The 19,084-nt window shown below is 40.0% G+C and overlaps 1 protein-coding gene across 1 annotated transcript; it reads right to left on the reverse strand.

Annotated features, from left to right (window-relative positions):
• Window positions 1–4,708: 4,708 nt before the first annotated feature.
• Window positions 4,709–12,356, reverse strand: tmx1 (thioredoxin-related transmembrane protein 1). The gene is made up of 8 exons (XM_080513523.1): window positions 12,155–12,356; window positions 11,723–11,838; window positions 10,416–10,461; window positions 9,562–9,690; window positions 8,978–9,023; window positions 7,677–7,778; window positions 7,273–7,339; window positions 4,709–6,967 (listed from the first exon to the last, which is right to left on the reverse strand). The coding sequence occupies exons 1-8, from the start codon at window positions 12,346–12,348 to the stop codon at window positions 6,714–6,716; spliced, it is 954 nt and encodes a 317-aa protein (XP_080369649.1). The 5' UTR covers window positions 12,349–12,356; the 3' UTR covers window positions 4,709–6,713.
• Window positions 12,357–19,084: the final 6,728 nt, after the last annotated feature.

Raw genomic sequence — 19,084 nt, forward strand, 5'->3', positions numbered from 1 at the left:
CAAAAATGTTAAATGGAATATGAATCGTTTGATGAGGTGACGTAACTTAATCAGTATAACACATTTCACCAACAAGAAAATTTAAATGTATCAGTGTGTACAGAGCAAAAACAAAGAGATAAAAAAAAAATACATCTAATTGTATTGAAATATGAACTTTTCTGGGAATATTTGGTGAATAAAAACTAAAAGCAGCTTCTGCAGTTTCTCGCTAAGTAAAATCTCAGGGTCATTAAAAAAAAGTCCTGCCTCCAGAAAAGGCTAAAACAGTACGTGTAGTTCGAACTGATACAGTTTCTGGATAAAAGATTCAACCTGTCAGCGGGCAAGTCGTTTATAAGTTGTGGAGTTTCCATTTTCACATGAGTCAAGCGGTGTGCATTTATTATTTCTTTCTGTGGACCTTGGCATGTTGTTTTGTTCTTCTTCTTCTTCTTCTTCTTCTTCTTCTTCTTCTTCTTCTTCTTCTTCTTCTTAATCCTCCCGGGATCTTTCCTCTGCTTCATCCTGAGCTGGCTGGCACATTGTGTGTCCACTCAGTATATGTTCCTGTGTTTATACTGCAGGGAGCTGGTGCAGCTATTTTAGTCCCCTACATACACTGAAAGAAGGATTTCTGCATCCACGTGCAAACATGGGAGAATATTTTCTCTCTCTCTCGCTCTCTCTCTCTCTCTCTCTGGCACCACCGCACTGGTTTCCTGAGAATATACATGCTGTGGACTGGAGGGGAGACACAACAACAAACCTTTGTGTTTCGTTATTTTTGCTCAAGCCACCGTGCAATTATCTGGTTTGAAAGGAAGTGACACACAGCTTGTAGATGTAAACACGGGCGGGTAGTTGGTAGTGTTTGTGGAAGAGAAAAATCCTTTCAGTCAAGTAATATCATTGTGGAGGAGACATTAGTCACCAAACAGTCAAACGTTGTGATGAATGGCACAATGGGTGTACTGTATAAGGCCTGCACAAAGACAGAGGTACCATACTTGTACTGCAGTTGTACCTTGTTACGTGTTACTGTTTGAGTTTAAAAGTTTTTGGGAGTTTGTTCAGAAGAATCACAGAAAACAAGCCATAATAAAGATACTGTCAATTTAAAACATTGTAAAATGCCTTTGAGATTCAAGATACCGGTCGATGTTTAAGAATCTTTTGGAAAAAAGTTACTTAGATGGAAACTGTTGCCGCCTGTCTCGAAGCTCTACATTGCTTCAGTTGTATTTAAAATCACCACAGGGTGTCACTGTTGCAGCCATCCTCTGGCTGAAGTGGCTTCAATTGGAACTTAACATTTGCTAGGCAATAAAGCAAAACAAAAAAGATTAAAATGACTCAAATCTTCTAGACAAGTGCATGTTTATCAGAGATTATACTTATTGAACAAATTCCGCCAAGGCGACTAATATACTATGCTGAAATATAAATAAATAAGTATTTGTTTAATATCTAAAAGTGCTTTCGGCAAGTCTTTACGTTCTGGCAGGAATCTGGTGTACACATTGAAAAGTAAATTCACACAGGCACAGGCAGAACATGCAGCCTCCACGCTAAAAAGTCCAGTCGACCCGTTTATTTGAAACAGGAACATTGTGCTTGTCACTTCAGCAACAAGCCACCAGTTCACTGAGAAACATGCACTTACATACCTGCGTTAAAAAAAAGAGGATATTGCAAAAATATCTAATATTTACAGATAGGATTCAGACTTGCATTCATCAGATGTTGGTGCAGGAATAATACACACCATTTGGAGTTTCTGTAGATTTGCAGCATGTTGGAAAGATATAAAAGGCCGTTTAAGAAGAGAGTACAAAAAGCACTGGCAGCCCTTTTGTCTTAGTCTTTTTTTTTTGTGCAAGATTTCAGATTGATGTATAAATCACCGTTAAAAGCCCAACCAGAGGAATCTGGATCTCTTCATCTTCCTTATGGGCTTTAATGGTCTCAGCACAGAGAGGACACTGAGGGGACACTGCAGTTCAGGAGAACAAGTGCTGCCTTGTTGAGCACTCGCACTCACACCTCCCTGGCATTCAGTCCAGGCAGGATCTTGTAACACTGTCCTGTTTTTCTCATGGATTTTTGCGGTTTGAGCGAAAAATCTCTTCTGGCCACTGGCCCGTAGATTTAAATTTAAAAGACTGCGGTCCAAAAACGCTTCTGCCTGATTCCGGTTGCTGGAGAAGAGTTCCATTTTATTACAGTAAAACTTTAGAGAGTTCAAGGGGAGAAGGCACTTTGCCAGTCAAGCTGATATAATGTAATTCATCATTTGTTGGATTAAGTTCCCATTATTGTGATGGGACACAGCAGAGAACGCAGTTTGCCAAAATGGAAATGAAATTGATTCCAACTGAGAATCGGATGAATTATGGAAATGGGGGAGAGAAGTGTGGGAAAACAGCGCCCCGACGTTTCTGTTTGTGTTTGTGGTCGCCTGCTCGCCGCAGAGCTGGAAAAAGTGACTCAGGTTGAGACATGGACATCCTCACAGGGACGGCAGATAAACCTGATCAAGTCTGAGATTCTTACAGTTTGAAAAACGTACATCAACCTCACACTTCTAATCCACTTCAGTAAAAATATTTTTTTTGCAAGATCAACGATCAATTGTTCAGGGAAACAGTTCTGAGTCGAATATGCTCTTTTTTTTCTATTGACTTTGACAGCTGTATCTGATGAAGTGAATCTATGTTCATGGATGAAAACCTGTCCAGTGCATGGGCTCAGACCCAGAGGATTATGGGGCCCTGGTATTCACCTGTAAAAAGAAAGTGACAAAAAAAAAAAAGACTCATGACAATGAGACTTCAAATTTGGCCCCAAAACGCAAAAGGCCCCCAGAACAGACTTAAAACACAAAAGATTCAAGGAAAACACATTTCAACGAAAATCTTACAATTATGAAGATATTTTCAGCTGGTGTGACGGTGACGGGATCGCTCTTCATATCAGTGTGAAATGTCTCTGTATTGTGAGTTTTGTATAAATCTGGCAAGCAGACTGGCATTTTCTAACGTTGTCTCTCTGTCTCTCTGTCTGTCTGTCTGTCTGTCTCTCTGTCTGTGTGCAGTTTCATGCTCTCCTCACATCACGTTCTCTTTTGTTTGCTCTCTTATATGTGGCTTTAAGATTCATGGCTCGGTAAAGTATGTAAATTCAAAGTTCATCCAATGAAACAAACATGCTTATCTTTTGAATTTGAATTCTCTCTTCTTTTTTTTTTTAAGTCACAGATGGATTTTCAGACAGCTCTGCTACATCCACTGCTACATTTTGACTACTTTAGTGGAACTTTGCTGGGAAAGTGAAAACAAAGGACAATAAGGAAACCATACGAAGCAAAGCGAGCTAAATGAGCAAGGGCAGAAACCCGGTAAACCTGCAGCGATGCCATCTGCCTTCACTTTACATCACAGAGCAACGAAACTGCCCGTCTAATGCAGAGGAATCTGCACATGTACCTGATAAATCAGAGCCGGCATCGGCCAAGTGTGCAGGCAACTTTTTAACAAGCATCTGCTATGTGTTTTTTCTTCATGCACACACACACACACACACACACACACACACAAACGACCTCTGAAACAGCCAGCAGGCCTGCAGCAGGCTGGTACAGTACAGCAGGGGGAATCCCATCAAACACTTTCTTCCTCTGCTCCTCTTCCAGGAGATTAACCCCTGCTAAACAGAGCGTGTGCGAGGGGGCTGCAATTACAGTGCTGATTAGAGATCTCCTCCAGAAACAGGCTCCCCTTTTTAATCCAGGGGGAGTTGCGCCGCTCCGGGAGGGAGGAAGCTGCACAGGAAGGGAAAAGGGAGGCCGAGAAGAAATGAGAGGAAACATCAAGTGTAGTGTTACATTTAGAGAAAGTGCCACTACAGAATCCCTGTCACTGTTAACAGTGTTTCAGTATAAACAAAAAGGCCCTGAGGTGGCACAAATAGAATTGTATACAAGAGGGACATCTGCTGGAAAAGATTGACGCTTTGTGTGTGTGTGTGTGTGTGTGTGTTCCCAGGTTTATCCTGTTTTTCACTGATAAGACTGTGTATCAATGTTGTCGAACGACCTGGCTCAATGAAGCTTTCATAAAATTCTCAGGAAAATGGTCAATATTATTTGTATTTAATTTGCAGACTGTGCAGCTATTCAGTCTGGGGCCACAAGGTCTGCACGCTCGCCTCACAGTGAGAGAGTCTCTGTTCAAATACTGTTCTGTTTGCACGTTCTCCTTTGCTGGAAACAAGGGGGGAAATACAGGTACAACATCTGATTAAAAATTGCAAAAGCAGTAAAAAAAAAAATTATTGTTGATTTTACGTGGTTACACGTTTAATTTGGTGGGAAGTGACCCTCTTGGTCCTCAAGGTTGCAGATCTCTCGACTGAAGCGTTGACTCTCAGCCTGTGGTGGAACACGAGCTCCCTCTAGTGGTTGAGTGGAGGAAGGTCCTACAGACTTTGAAAAACATTTCAACAAAATAATCTTACAATAAAAAATATATGAAACACGACTTTGACATTATACTATGTACTATCTTCAATGTGTGGTTCCACAATATCATTTTTATTTATACATGCTTTATTTTTTAAAGCAACTTTTCAATATGTAATGTATTTATTGCTATAGTCCATTCCAGATCTGTATTATTTAAATAATTAATTTTTGTTTCACAACACAGAAGAGGTGAGACTGGGGTGGTTTTCATAGTTAACCCTTTATTTAAAGAAACAGTAAGGAGCACGGCCGGCTCGGGGTAAAGTGAGAATGCTACAAGCCATAAATAGATCAAAATTATAATTGTTGATTAGCTTTTGGAGAGGATAAATGCTTTATAAAAAATAAACCAACGTTGACACAATTCGTTTCAGGCCTTGTGAAAACAAATTGAAATTCATTAAAACAGACCTCTTACAGACGCACATAAAAAGGTCCTTTTATTTTGCTTTACAACACAGAAATGTATCGGGGGTCAGTCAAAAGTGCTGTACTGTTTTCAATGAGACGTTGGGGCACGAAAAAAAAAAATGGCACTCATGCAGATAGATGACCGTCTGATGTTTAAGATTTCAGAAAGTGGTTCGAAAACATGACGCCAGGTGTGATGAGCTGAATCCTCGCGTGACAAAGGAAGACCCAGCCTATGCACTTCACTCCCTTCTTAAAGGCATGCAGAGTGCAGCCGGCCTCAGCCAGTAAACATTGCTCAACAGATACAGAATCAATAGTAAACATTAGAAAATCAGATATCACATTCTTTGATTATCAGGAGGATGGTACAATATGGGATCACACAGTATCTACAGAACAACATTCACCAGGCTTCTTATTGAAAGTGGATTTTTTAGTTTATTTGTTGCCTGGTTGCTTTCAGAAGGGTTCCTGCCCCAAATGTCCTACGTCTCAGATTAAACTGTGTTTAATTAGACACCACAGAAGCTTTCAAATATCCTAACTTTATTATTATTCTGAGCAAGGGTCACCACTCGCACCGATCAGCCATTGAACAATGACCACCTGCCTCATATTGTGTCGATCCCGGTGTCGCCAACAGCACCCCGGGTCAATGTGTGAAAGCAGAGTTCACCCTGGACAGACCTCTAATCCATCACAGGGACAACAGAGATAACTGCGCTCATTCGTACCTACAAGAAATTCCAGAGCCATCAATTAGGTGCAAATGCATTTTGGGATTATAGGGTGAAACCCAAGCACGCACAGAGAACATGCCCACTTTGGATAGTGACCGCCACAGAAAAGCTCTTTTCCTTTTGTATTCTCAAAGAACAACAAATCAACTCGGAGGACAAAATGTTCCCACGGTGCCCGACACAGGATGGTCATAATGTTATGGCTGATCAATGCAATCCTGCTTTTACCCTTACAATATTGTACTATCGAGGAGTCTCCGCTGAGAATAGATGGATTTAAAAGAAGTGCATAAGGGATAAATAATGTGTTTAATTTAGAATCTGAGCAGTTTTGTTTCACATCAAATTAAATATTTCATCCCGTCGCTTCACTTTGAAAACTTTTATCCTGAAGCAGCCACAGGAAATGTGAGACAATCCATTAAAAAAAGAAAATCTATTTCTGTCTCAAATTACTCAATTTAATCTTGAGAAAACTTGATTGAAGTTCACAATTTGGATATTTTGACCTCACGTCGGCTTCAAATCCTAGAGGAGTGTGACGGTCGGAACTGTTCTGGGGCTCATATGTAACATAAGACAACCTGTATGTCACCAAAAAAGTAGCATTCAACAACATAACACCTCCAACCTGGTTTAACAATTCCAAGATAGAAATAGAACAACACACACACATTTCTTTTTATAAAACGAAAAACGAAAACAATGCATAGCATAAATGGTAACGCAAACTCCTGCTGTACTGAACTTCTTAACCCAAACCTCAGGTTTCCACGGAGGAAACGCGTGTCAGGAGTGTGGTTGTCTTTCCAGGTGGAGCCTGCTGCTGACGGAGCTTCGGTGAGCGTCTGAAGCACTCCCGTTACGAAACAAGGGGAGGAGGAGGAGGAGGAGGAAGAAGAGGAGGTAGTGGTGGAGGAGGAAGATGAGGAACATTTTGAACTCCGTGCTCTAAACACTGCTGCTCAGGACCCACGGCTCCTCCAACTCTGCTGATTTGGCGGCGCTCGTATCAAAAAGGAGAGAGGAGCCACGTGAAGCTCCAGGCCGGCGCTCTAGGTGTCCTCCTCCTCCTCCTCTTCATCTTCATCCTCCTCGCCGCGCTTGCCCACCACCCTCTTCCTCAGGGCTTCGTCACTGAAGCCCTGTCCCCTGGGTTCCGGGCGGCCCTCCGGAGACCCCCGCCGTCTTTTCCAGACCTCATCCTGGTCTTCCTCCTCGTCCTCCTCATCGTCGTCTTCCTCGCCGTCGGCCTCGTGGGCGTCCTCTTGCTGCTGGATCAGCCTCGCCTGGTCCATCGTCTGTTTCTCTGCAAGCGAGAGAACAACACTTCATTCACTGAGTGCACTTCAAAGTCATTTAAATCGAACAGCAAAATAAAGCATTTTAAAACATTCCAATAATTAATAAGATAAAATCTTTTTAACTGTTACCATAACATCCCTGAAACCTTTTAGAATTATATATTATGAGTTGGAAAATGTTCAATGATGTTCTAATTTTTGTAGAATTATCCCGAATATAAAAATAGAGCAGAGTTGACCGCACTCTTCTATACATACATTTATAAACCACCCAAGTCACAAAACCAATGGCAGATAAGATGAAACTCACTCTGGTAGTAGTCAGTAGAGGAAAACCTCCTCGAGGGGAAGACAAAATCTGCAATAAACACCAGCAACTGCGAGGAAATAACACAGAGAAGCCTTCATTCCGAAAGAAGATTCAAAAACAGTCGTCAAGCAGACAAACACAGCTCTATGTCCATATATCAGACACTAAGGTGTTCGACATCACTTCCTCAGCACAACTCTAAATAATCCAAGACTGTAAGTTGGATTTATTAAAATCAACATGAATGCACTTTGTAATTTTCTGCATTAAAATACATTTTATAGGAGCTAAATACAAAGAAACTTCTCATTCTGCAATTGTATATAAAAACAAAGAGCTTGCATGCCGTGTTTGTTTTGACTCAGCTGAGTTCAGAGGAGAATAGGAGAGCTGCTCTTACTGACCAGGCCCAGAGTGAGTCCAGAGAACAGAGTGGCCAGACCAAAGATGACATACGAGCCCCAGACGGGAAACCCCAGCTGCTCCGTCATGTAGTTATGACAGCGCTGAAAAACAAAAACAAGCCGTCAATATAATGAGAAGGAAGACTTCCACATGTCACATAAAATAAAAAAAGGGGGGGGGTTAAAAAAAAAAAAGATAGATGATAGAGATAAGCCTTAAATGGTGCGTTCTATGACATGTAGGTTTTGCTTCTTAAAAGTAATATATTTCCTTTTCTCCTTGATAGTTTTGGTGACGCATCCAATATATGTTCTTACCTTGCTAAAAAGTTGTATATTTTTCTTTTAAGGTAAGAGATGATTTCACTTGTACCTGTACCTCGCTCCAAACTTCACTACATGTACTTGTTTATGCCCCTTGTAGATTCACATTGCTTCTTTTCTGCACCCCTGAACTGTACACCTGTAAACCTCTGAAATAGTTTCTATTATCCTCTTATTAGTTATTAATTGAATATTAGATGCTTATTTGTCAGACACATTCTGCCGATATAATTCCTCTGTATTTTGGAAAGAAAATTCATGCAATTTCCTCCCCTCTGCCCTGGCATTTCAACACATCAAGATGAGTCAGACAACCAATCAGAGGGCACCTTTCAAAACGTATATACCACATGGTATCAATTGACCAATCATGTTGCTTCTTACTGAGCTGACTTTACTGAGCTTACTGAAATGACGGCTGGCTGTATAAAACTGTGCTCTGAGGACTGAAAAATCAACGCTTCCTACTGATTCCTGCTCTCATAAAGATTCTATTTGATTGTTTTTTTTTCATGCTCATTAATGACAAATGAAATGTATTTTTGGTAGTGGACAATTAAATGGGATTCAAATTAAAAAACAAAAATTGACTGAATGAGACATTTACTACAGCCCCTGACGCTGAGTACATATTTGAAATCCAAATAATTTAAATAAAAATGTCTGTTTTGGTTCCGTTTCGGTGATGTTAGATTTATTCAAATGTGATTATAGTAGTTTTCCTTCACAGGCTCAGTCACGCTTGAGATTTGTAAGCTTATTATCATTTCCTGGCTCTATAGATCTGCACTTCATGGGTGGTCCATGTTGTTGCTGTGGGTTTATTGTGCCAGCTCTGTACTTTGCACATGAAGGTCGATCTGATTTCTAAAACTTTGAGCAACACATGCAAACACAACAAAGACTTCACCGTTTTAAATATCCTGCAGTGAATCAAAAAAATAAACGAATTAATTAAAAAAAAGATCCTCACTTACCCGTATAAACATGGAGAGCTTGAACAAAGCTGACATTGAATTCATTCTGCCAGGAAAAAAAAAAAAGGAGGGGGGGTGACAGCATGTAATTCAGCACAGATTTGTCAAAACGTAACATCACACCAGAACCTAAATACACACACAAACTGTGCGTCACTTCAAAGTAACAAAAGGACACAAAGAAAAGAGTGAACATCTTATTTTCTCACGTTTCAAAGCAAAGGCGCTCAACAGAGCTGCAGAGTGACTGGATGTTAAACACACCCTCATGTTGGGTCAGTTGTTTGTATTTCAAACACAGTTTGGATACTTTGCAATAATGTGAATGTTTTAGGAATGAAAGGAGTGAAGAGATTTGGAAAATGTTGCTCATGACTGGATACAACAGCTCCATAATGGTTTCTTGCTCAATGTTTTAGAGGCTATCACCCCAAAAAATACCCCAGCTTGCCTGTACAGTTGGTAGGTTTGTAGCTGTAACTCGTGTTTACAACACTCTGCAGAGTAAAAGGTTGGAGGGGGGGGTGACAAAATGGCCTCTAGAGATAATGACCATAACAAAGTGAGCAACAGTTCATACTCACAGAAAGGAAGACGGCCCGAACCAAGAGGAAATGGGTTCTACTGTTTGCCATTTCTGCCCGTCCACGAAGTTGAGGAAGTCGTCTTTGGTGCGAGCCCCCTGGTATTTCCGGAAGACGCCGTCCTTGCAGCTGAAACAAACAAAGGAGCGCAGGTGTAAGTGGAACATTCAGGAGCGTCTCGTCAACGAGCACCAGGAGGCATTATGGGCAAAGAGCTTCACTGTTTTGATGAATGGAGGAAACCTAATCTCCCTGGGAGAAGACACACAAGAACATCACAAGTGAAAACGCGGCCTTGGGAGGCTTCAGTTGTTTAAAATGCAAAGCTAGAGATAGGATTTTAAAAAATGTCTAAAGCCCAAGACAGCACCTGCTGCACGAGAAACAGGAAGTGCTCTCATGCTATCATTTCGAATAGCACCACAAAAAGTTTCAGGGTTTGTTGACCATTGTTTTGAAAGAGTCATGGGTCTGAAAAGTCCATAACTAAAGTAACAAGTTCCTAAGTTGGCAACACGGCTGCATGATAAGTGTACACGAGTCAAATACTTAAACCGGCTAATATTTCTAGGGTGACAGTCGATGCAGAATTGATTATTTGATTAATTTGTGCCACTTTATACTACAGAGACTGAATGAAGCAACATGAATCATAAAATAATTATAAGTAATTGTTTCCCAAGACTAATTGTTTGGTTGTATATGGTAACTTAGATTCATTCTAAAACATTAAAAAAGAAAGTGTGGTTGAACAATGTTAAAAACATGTCAATCTAAAAATAAAACTTTCTTATTCGTACAGCAACTTTGCTACGTTTGAAAGAGGAAGTAATGAAAACAGTAAAAGAACTTACTGATAAATAGTAGGAAGAGAGGTGATGATGAACCGCCCACTCAGACCTCAAAGGAAGGGAGGAAACAAACAGTCAAGAGTGCAGGAAGGAACATTTATATTCTGAGTTCACAGATAATTACAACCATAGACACAGAGCTTAAAAAAAAAGCTCTGACACAAATCAGGGTAATTTAGACTGATAACACTTTGAGCACATGATGATCTATACTGGTTATTAAAAATTAAAATGTTGTTATACAAGTGTTGTTAGAAGTCAATGCTCAGTGAAAGAAAATTGTACAAAAAGCTGCTTGCAAAGTTTCAATAAACTGGCATTAAATACTGCTATTAACACCCATTATAGTCCGTAAATGTCTGCATAAATTCATTGACTTACGATGAATTTCACTACCTTCAAATCAAGATAAGATCATTTTATTACCAGCTCAAACTAGCCATTTTAGAATCTTCAGCCCAGGAACATGTTTTCGTTCACATTTTACCTCTGAATTATGTAAATCCTACAGTTGTTCACCATAAAACAATGTATATATAAAAGAATGTTGGTTTACAAGAACAAAAAAAACCCAAAACTGTTCAGAATACAGTGCCATCTAATTTAAATCATTTTAAACTGTTAGTGCAGCCACTGTTAAAACAGATGTGTTGACCTCTTTTCACAATTGTTTTATTGCTTTTAAAAAAACAATTACATACTATCCTACAATTAACAACTTTTAAAGATCTTTATATTGCCAAACACTTTGTTTTAATGGGATTCATGGCACTATACATGTATATGCCTCTTTCATTGTGCGATGCTTTGTGTAATTACTAGGAAACACTAAATTCCCTAATCATTACAACCCACACTAGGTTTACCTCATTGCTTATTTGGGCTGCACAATATAAATTCAACATGTAACAATCTTGTGTGTATAGTCTGGTGATTGGAAGATGGCAACCAAACACTTAAATATATGACGTTGGTGCCTTTGTGCTTTGCTCTTCTGGCACCAGCTTTTAAACAAACAGAAGAGCAAATGTTTGTTTTCCTTTATTTGATCACATGAATCTGAAGTTTCCACCACCAGCATTGGCTTTGTTTTTTTTAATACTTCTGCCTGTTGCCACTCGGCGTGACGTCTTGTTGATATAATTAAGTGAAATGACGATACACATATATAAACATATAACTTACTACAGTCTTATCGCGATGATATCGTACACCCCTAGGGTTTATCCTCTAAATTGGTTTACAAGTTGTGATTAGCTGTATAAGACCAGGGACAGGTGTAGTGGTCAGCTGGCACCACGCAGGCCTACCAGGTTGTTCTGTCACGTCCACCTTGGCTATGTTGACCCCCATGTCCTCCCCCCAATCTGCAAACTCCTTCCACACCGGCTGGAGCTGCTGGCATGCCGGGCACCAGGGCGCGTAGCTGAGGGACGTAAAGACTCGGGGTCAGTTAAGGTGCTCAGTCACACACGGCGAGTTGCGAATACACGCCTGCAGCTGTCAGGTAGCATGTTGGTTAGCATTTAGCTCTGTAAGCTGGGTGGTAAAACACGGCGATTGCACGTTTTCGCCTGCACATTTTTACAATCTCTCCAGTTGAACCAAAGGCAGGTACGATTCCAGCAGTAAAAAAATTAATCGTGTACACTTTAAAATGAGCGGATACTTTACTGCCTCGTTTGCTGGAGCTAAAAACACAACCTAACACGCTCGCGAGCCTGGTAGCCGTTAGCGCTTACAATTCAATCATCCATTCTCCGCTCAGGATCTCCTCCCAGTTCCCGTCCGTCACTTCTCTTAAGCTGTCCGGCTTGGCCGACACGGGCACGGACGACAAGTACACCCCCAGAGTGAGAAAGCATATCCATAGTTGAGGTTTGGTTCTCCGGGGTAAAGAAAACATTGTTGAGTCTGGAGCGAGCAGGCACGCCATGTCTGATGTGTGAGAGGCAGCGGCTCACTTCCGCCCTGCGTCACTACGTCACAGGTGACGCGCAGGAGTAGAAAATACTTTATTTATCCCAGAGGAAATTCGTCAAATACAATTTTTTTTAATATTACATATAATATAACAGAAATATTTATTATAATACATTTTTAGCACATTTTTGTAATTGTTTCTGGTTTAAACTCAGACTTCTCAATGGGTTGGACATGGTAACATATTATTTGTAACAACTAGCAGGTTACACTTGTAATTCCTGTAAAGTATTTATGCATAAACTGCAACTGTTTAAACTGCTGCAACTTGTAAAGTCTATTTAATTGTTTAAATCGTCTCCATTACCCATCCATCTATCTCTTATACTGGTTCATCCTGGTCAGAGTCGCAAGGAGCTTGAGTCAATCCCAGGATAAACCCTGGACAGGTCGCCAGTACACCACCGGGCAAACACACAGAGGCAGAGAACAGCACGTGCTCAGTCACACCTCGGGGCAAGTCTTTTGACTGTGGGAAGAAATCAGAGGAAACCCATGCAATGGGAGAACATGCAACCTCCACACAGAAAGGCCCCAGCTGGTATTTGGACCCATCACGTCCTTGCTGTGCAGCTCAAGTCACCATTACACTAACCACAAATTATACGATACATATACAATACTTTTAACATCCACTTATGTGTTCTTATCATGGTTTATCCTGTAAAATTAAAAGGAAGAGGAATTCCACTGACACAAATAAACTAAAGTACATTTGGAATTTTATAAGAATAACAATAGCATAGTTGTAAACTTCATATATGACCAAGGATTAGAACAAACCCATATCAAGAGGCTGCAATGTTTGCAATAACCTTTTCTGCTGTAATTTGCAGGCAGCAAGCTGAGTGATTTGACTCACGTCGTTTTTTTCTTTTCTTTTATAGACAATCAGCAGCAGAGCACACCGTGTTACTAAGGTAACGTGGCTCCTGTGGTTTGTGCATTAGTCCGACCATGTATATGAGAAAGCGTCAGACTCATTGTGGGTACAGAGAGTAACCACCGATCAGTTCAGTTCAGACAACTTCATTTAGATGAGTTTTTTTGTTTTTTTTTAAATTAACACAAACTCAACCCAAAATAATGGCATATTACTGTTGTATAAATAGTCAAAGTTCAGATTTTACATTACAAGTTAAAACATTTGACATGATACAAACTGGAAGAAATGTGCTAGAAATCATTTTGAAAGAATTTGAAATCCTTTTGAAAGAGTTGAAATTGGGAGCTCGACTAACCTGTTTAACAATCAGTGCTGATCTTAACAGGAGGCTTGAGTTTTCACAATAAATGATGCAGAAGAAATAGATACCAAAACATTTTTTTTTCACAGTGCAGGTGGCATCTTTCAGATATGATGAGTAATATTTGTTGCATCTGAGGCCTTCAAAAACATTTTGAAAGTACATGGATACTTGAGAGTAACTCTTTCCATCTCTTGTAAATTCATCATCTATGTCTGACTACATACTGAATTTTAACTGATATCAAAGATACCCATGACCAACTTTAATTGTATTTCAAACTTACTAATCAGTTTAACCGTCTTAGATCTTTGAGACATTCACCAAAGCATTCTTTATAAAAGTCCTGATTGGAAATTGTCCTTTTTTACATCTTAATCCCTGTGAGATTCCAAATTCCTGTTTTTTCCCCCCTATCATTCTTCTTTACCACCATGTGGTGCTGTTGTTCCTGAAATTAAAGTGAAATAGTGCAGCCATCACTTGGCATTAAATTGACACTTTATGGTAGATGTATTTTTGTGTTTAAAGACTGTTCATTAATAATTAGTGGTTTATTTCAGTCGTATCCTAATACATAGAGCAGGTCTGCACATGCCCTGATTGAAATGGCTGAGTTTCAAACAAAACCCACTATATATTAATATTGATGCAAAATAATAGAATTTGCATATGTCTGAGAAAAAACAAAAATCCAAAGGTCTTATTACATGTAACCAATTCTTCGTTCAGCCATTTATTAGAATTTACTGATCCCTACCACTGAGTTCTTGATAAAAAATTAGATTTAATGTGGTTTGTGATCAAATGATGAACTCATTCTCTAACTAAATGCTCAAATTGTACAATGCATTCATCTGTTTTGAAGGACAACAGGCCGCAACAACAACATTTTGTTTTGAAGCACTGATTGGTATATTTTCTCTGCTTTATTGAAGGTGAAATTGTTCTATTAATTTATCCATCTATCCATCTATATATATTGAACAAAAATGTAAACACAATATTTTTTGCTGACAGGAATTGTGTCCAGATCCTTGCAACATGGATTATCCATCGTGCATTATCATGCTGCAACATGAGGTGATGGTCGTGAATGAACGGCACAACAATGGGCCTCAAGATGTCATCATGGTATCTCTGTGCATTCAAAACACCACCAATAAAATGTCCCTGTGTTCGTGGTCCATAACATATGCCTGCCCATACCATAACCACACCATGGGCCACTACATCCACAACGTGGACATCAGCAAACCGCTTGCCCACACGACGCCACACACACTGTCTGCCATCTGCACTGAACAGTGAAAACCGGGATTCATCCGTGAAGCGAACGCCTCTCCAACGCGCCAGAGGCCACCCAATGTGAACATTTGCCCACTCAAGTCGGTTACAACGACGAACTGCAATCAGGTCGAGACCCCGATGAGGACGACGAGCATGCAGATGAGCTTCCCTGGGACGGTATCTAACAGTTTGTGCAGAAATTCTTTGGTTATGGAAAGCAATTGTTGCAGCAGCTGTCTGGCTGGCTGGTCTCAGACCATCATGGAGGTGAATATGCTGGATTGTTTAGGTCCTGGGGTGGTGTGGTGACCCCTGGTCTGATGAACATTCAATTCACGGGAAACAGCTCTGGTGGACATTCCTGCGGTCAGCATGCCAATTGCACGCTCCCTCAAGACTTCCGACATCTGTGATATTGTGCGGTGTGATCAACCTGCACATTTCAGAGTGGTCTATTATTGTGGCCACCCTAAGGCACACGTGTGCAATAATCACGCTGTCTAATCAGTATCTTGATAAACCACACCTGTGAGTGGGATGGATTATCTCGGCAAAGGAAAAGTGCTCACTAACACAGATTTAGACAGATTTGTGAACAATATTTGAGAGAAATAGGTCTTTTGTGTATATCGAAAATGTTTTACATCTCATGAAAAATGGGAGCAAAAACAAAAGTGTTGCATTTATGTTTTTGTTCAGTGTATACATATACATGTTTCAGGTTGTTCCCACAATCCAAAGACATGCGTTTCAAGTTAACTGGTGATTTTAAATTGTGAGTGGACTGGTGATCTGTCCAGGGTGTCCCCTCCCTCGGTCAGTTATTATCAGCTCCAGCCTCCCATGATGGTGGGACAGAGGGTGGCTGGATGGATAGATGGATGAGCTTCCTAATAAAATAGTGCAATCAGAGATCCTCTTTGCTGTAAGGATTCTTTTAAGACTAATGTTTGTATCCACTCATCGCTGCAGTCGGTAACAAAATAGACAACAGCCAGCATTTTGCTGCAACAATAGGCTGTTTAGTACTCTGTCTAAGTGTTGTAATATGTAGGCAGATCCCAAACTTTTAAAATCCTGAGATTAGTGTTCTTTTGTTGTGAGGTGTTTTTTTTTTTTCAAGCTTTGCTTAATGTTTGAACTACAAAGTACTATATTGTCTCCTGCAATTTTCATGAGTAGACCACATTTGATCATATTTATGTTACTAGTCATAAGATTGTAGCAGACCAAGCAACAATGGATGACATCCATGTGTCATCATACTAAAACAACCTAACTCATACAAGAGGAATTTGAAACAGAAATGACTTTGATGGAAAAGCTGCCGATAATAATTTTTCTTGCGAGAATTTCCTTTCAGAGCGGATTGGACCGCTCCCGATTTAAAACATTTTTCATTTGTTGAATACATGTTCCATTCAACCATTACCCTAATATTCAGTTCAGGGTTAGTGGAGATGATCCCAGTTGACTAAGGGCGGAGGAAGGACACACGCTGGACAACCACGGACCAATACAGGTCGACACACACTCACATTCACACACACAGGCAGTTTGAAATACTGATTAACCATAAACCTATGTTTTGGGGTAATACCCAAAAAGCTCATACACTCACATGGAGCAACCTCAACACAAAAAGGCCCCACAAGCCCGATCCACACTAAAACCTGTGACCATCCAAAGAACGATTAGTTTAGTTAGTTTATGTCACTGTTCAGCTAACAACTACATCATAATGTGATTGCTTTTAATTTTATGTGCAAAATATTAGGAGATGCAAAGAAGCTAGATCAGAAGGATATTTTTTTTTCACTTACACTGATCCCATGCTGATATCCTCCAAATGAAAATCACAGCCACTCAGTAATGTTGATTGAAGTTTAAAAAAATCATGGAAATCTCAGTGAGCTTCTGTTGTTTATAAAGGTCAAACAAATCTATTTATCTTCTACTGCAACTACGTCCAAAAATTATGCAAATATCAGCCTGAGCTCAGATCAACTGCTATATGTTCTGCACACGTGAACGTGTCCTCTTGCCATCAGATTCACAACTTTCATTTTCAGCCTCTGTAATGTTGCATTCATGCATGCGCATGTTTGTAAGAGAGGCTGGCTGCTCTGCCGAAGACGACGCCACTTTGAGTGAATCTGCAGAATGAGAGCAGTTATTATTGCTACGGACCTGCCGGCAGATTGCACTGGCAGCCAGTTATCAGTGCACCTCACACTCTAAAAATACCCTGCAGATGACATCCTTTTGTGCCCCTACCATCGCCCCCTTTCTCCAGCCATCAGCTCTGCTCCACTTACAGCACAAAATGAAACCTTCTCCCTCCTCAGCAGTCCTCTGCTCCTCTCCTATAACTGCATCTGGCAGGGAGGTGAATAACTGAGGAGGGGCAAATGTAATGTTGTTTCCTTGTGATTGTGCACTCAAACTCTAGTAACAGTTTGCTGCTGGTCTGAGGCAGAAATATTGCGGTAGAAGGAAATACATTTCCCTTTTTTAAAAGCCTTTAACGCTGTCAGTGCGTTCATGCACTAGTTTATCTGACACACCCAGTAATGTGATAACAAAACATGCACTTGCCTGCACAAGATTTTTCTAATTTTACATTTAATTTGCTGTTGATTAAACTGTTGATAGCTGGCCAGAGGCTGATTGTTGCCATGGTAACTGCTATGCAACAGTGCTGCCTGCAGATGCCAGTTTCAGTTTCTGTGGCTGCAGTCCTTGAACTGTTTCTCTACTTGAACACATTTTCTACATGTGTATCTGCGCTACATTCAACAGGAGGCCTCATGAATGGAAATATATGTTGCTGGGACTTCATGATACCAGTTGGAAATTCCCACCTTTGATTTCGGAGCATTTGCATGAAGACACGAAGCAGCCAGCAAGTTAGACCCCCAAAAAATCTTCTATTTCAAGAATATTGTAATTAGCTAGATACTCCAATCTCGTGAGGCATTGCTATTTCCATGTTGCCTGTAATCACTTTATTCTCTCAGGTAAATGCACAAATGTTTTGTTGGGTGATATTAATTTTGCTTCTTAGAACTCTGAAATTATCCTCTTTTTAAGTTGGAAGTTTCCACTTTGGACTTTGTTCACATGCATTTTTTTCTATATTTTTTAGTGACTCGTGGATGTTTGTTTTATGCCGAAACTTTAAAGTTAACTTTTCTTACTTGGATTTAAGTATACTGCAGTGATATAATTATCCTAAAAATGTTTTTTATGATAACTGTTTTAAATTAAAATACTGCTCGTATAAACAAATACAGTTCATGATGACTGTGGTTCATAGGGAAGTCAGTGTAAAAACATTTCAACTCAACCCACAGGCAGCAAAAGACAAGAAATTCAACGTTAACTTCATTGCAACTTGCTTGTCAGATATTGTACTGGTTTCTTCTCACAGTCCAAAAAACTTACATGAGATTTTCTATGTTTTCCCTGCGATGACTTGATGGCCATTCCATGGTCTGTCCTGGCTTCACCACTATTCGTTGACAAGATAAAGTGGCATCAGTGGATAAATGTAATCACTTTGAGAAACAACCAGCTCCAACAATTTTTGCAGTTAATCCTTTCTTCACTTCAGATAACAGCATTTGTATTCCATCCATGGTTTTGACATTGCTGATCAAACTGCAGCCACAGGCATAACATACAATAGACAGCAAAGAACAGCTAGAATCCTTGCACAGCACTTGTATGATGAAAACTACATTGGCTCTGTTGTTTTATTGCCTTAAGTATGAATACAAAATCACCTTTACATTTGAATGAACAGCATCACTTTGCAGGCTGAACTGCTAATGTGACCTATTCACTGTGGAAAACATGAATTATTGTTATAATCTCAAAAGGGCCCTCATTTGTTATTCCCCAAAGATGACATCTGAGATATAAAACCAACAACCGTGTCCAGAGGTGGCTTGTAAGAAACGTTGATTGTTACATTAAACTGTGACCAAGCCAGTGCTTAAATATATTCTATTCAAAGTAGTTATGAATGCATTGGTATATTCAGCTGTTCTTGTTTTCTTCCACTCTTCATTTGTAGCTTTAGTTCCAATATTTTCAGCATTCTATATATATCTACATTCGATAAAACGCTATTCACATTTCAACATT

This window comes from Blennius ocellaris (genome assembly GCF_963422515.1).
Source record: "Blennius ocellaris genome assembly, chromosome: 17".
NCBI classification, from domain to species: Eukaryota; Metazoa; Chordata; class Actinopteri; order Blenniiformes; family Blenniidae; genus Blennius; species Blennius ocellaris.

Coding starts and splice junctions, on each gene's coding strand:
- tmx1 (XM_080513523.1), bottom strand. CDS start 12,348: ATGGCGTGCCTGCTCGCTCCAGACTCAACAATGTTTTCTTTACCCCGG. Junction 9,691..10,415: donor TCTCTTCCTACTATTTATCA/GTAAGTTCTTTT, acceptor TGTTTGTTTCAG/CTGCAAGGACGGCGTCTTCC. Junction 9,024..9,561: donor TTCGGGCCGTCTTCCTTTCT/GTGAGTATGAAC, acceptor TTTTCCTGGCAG/AATGAATTCAATGTCAGCTT.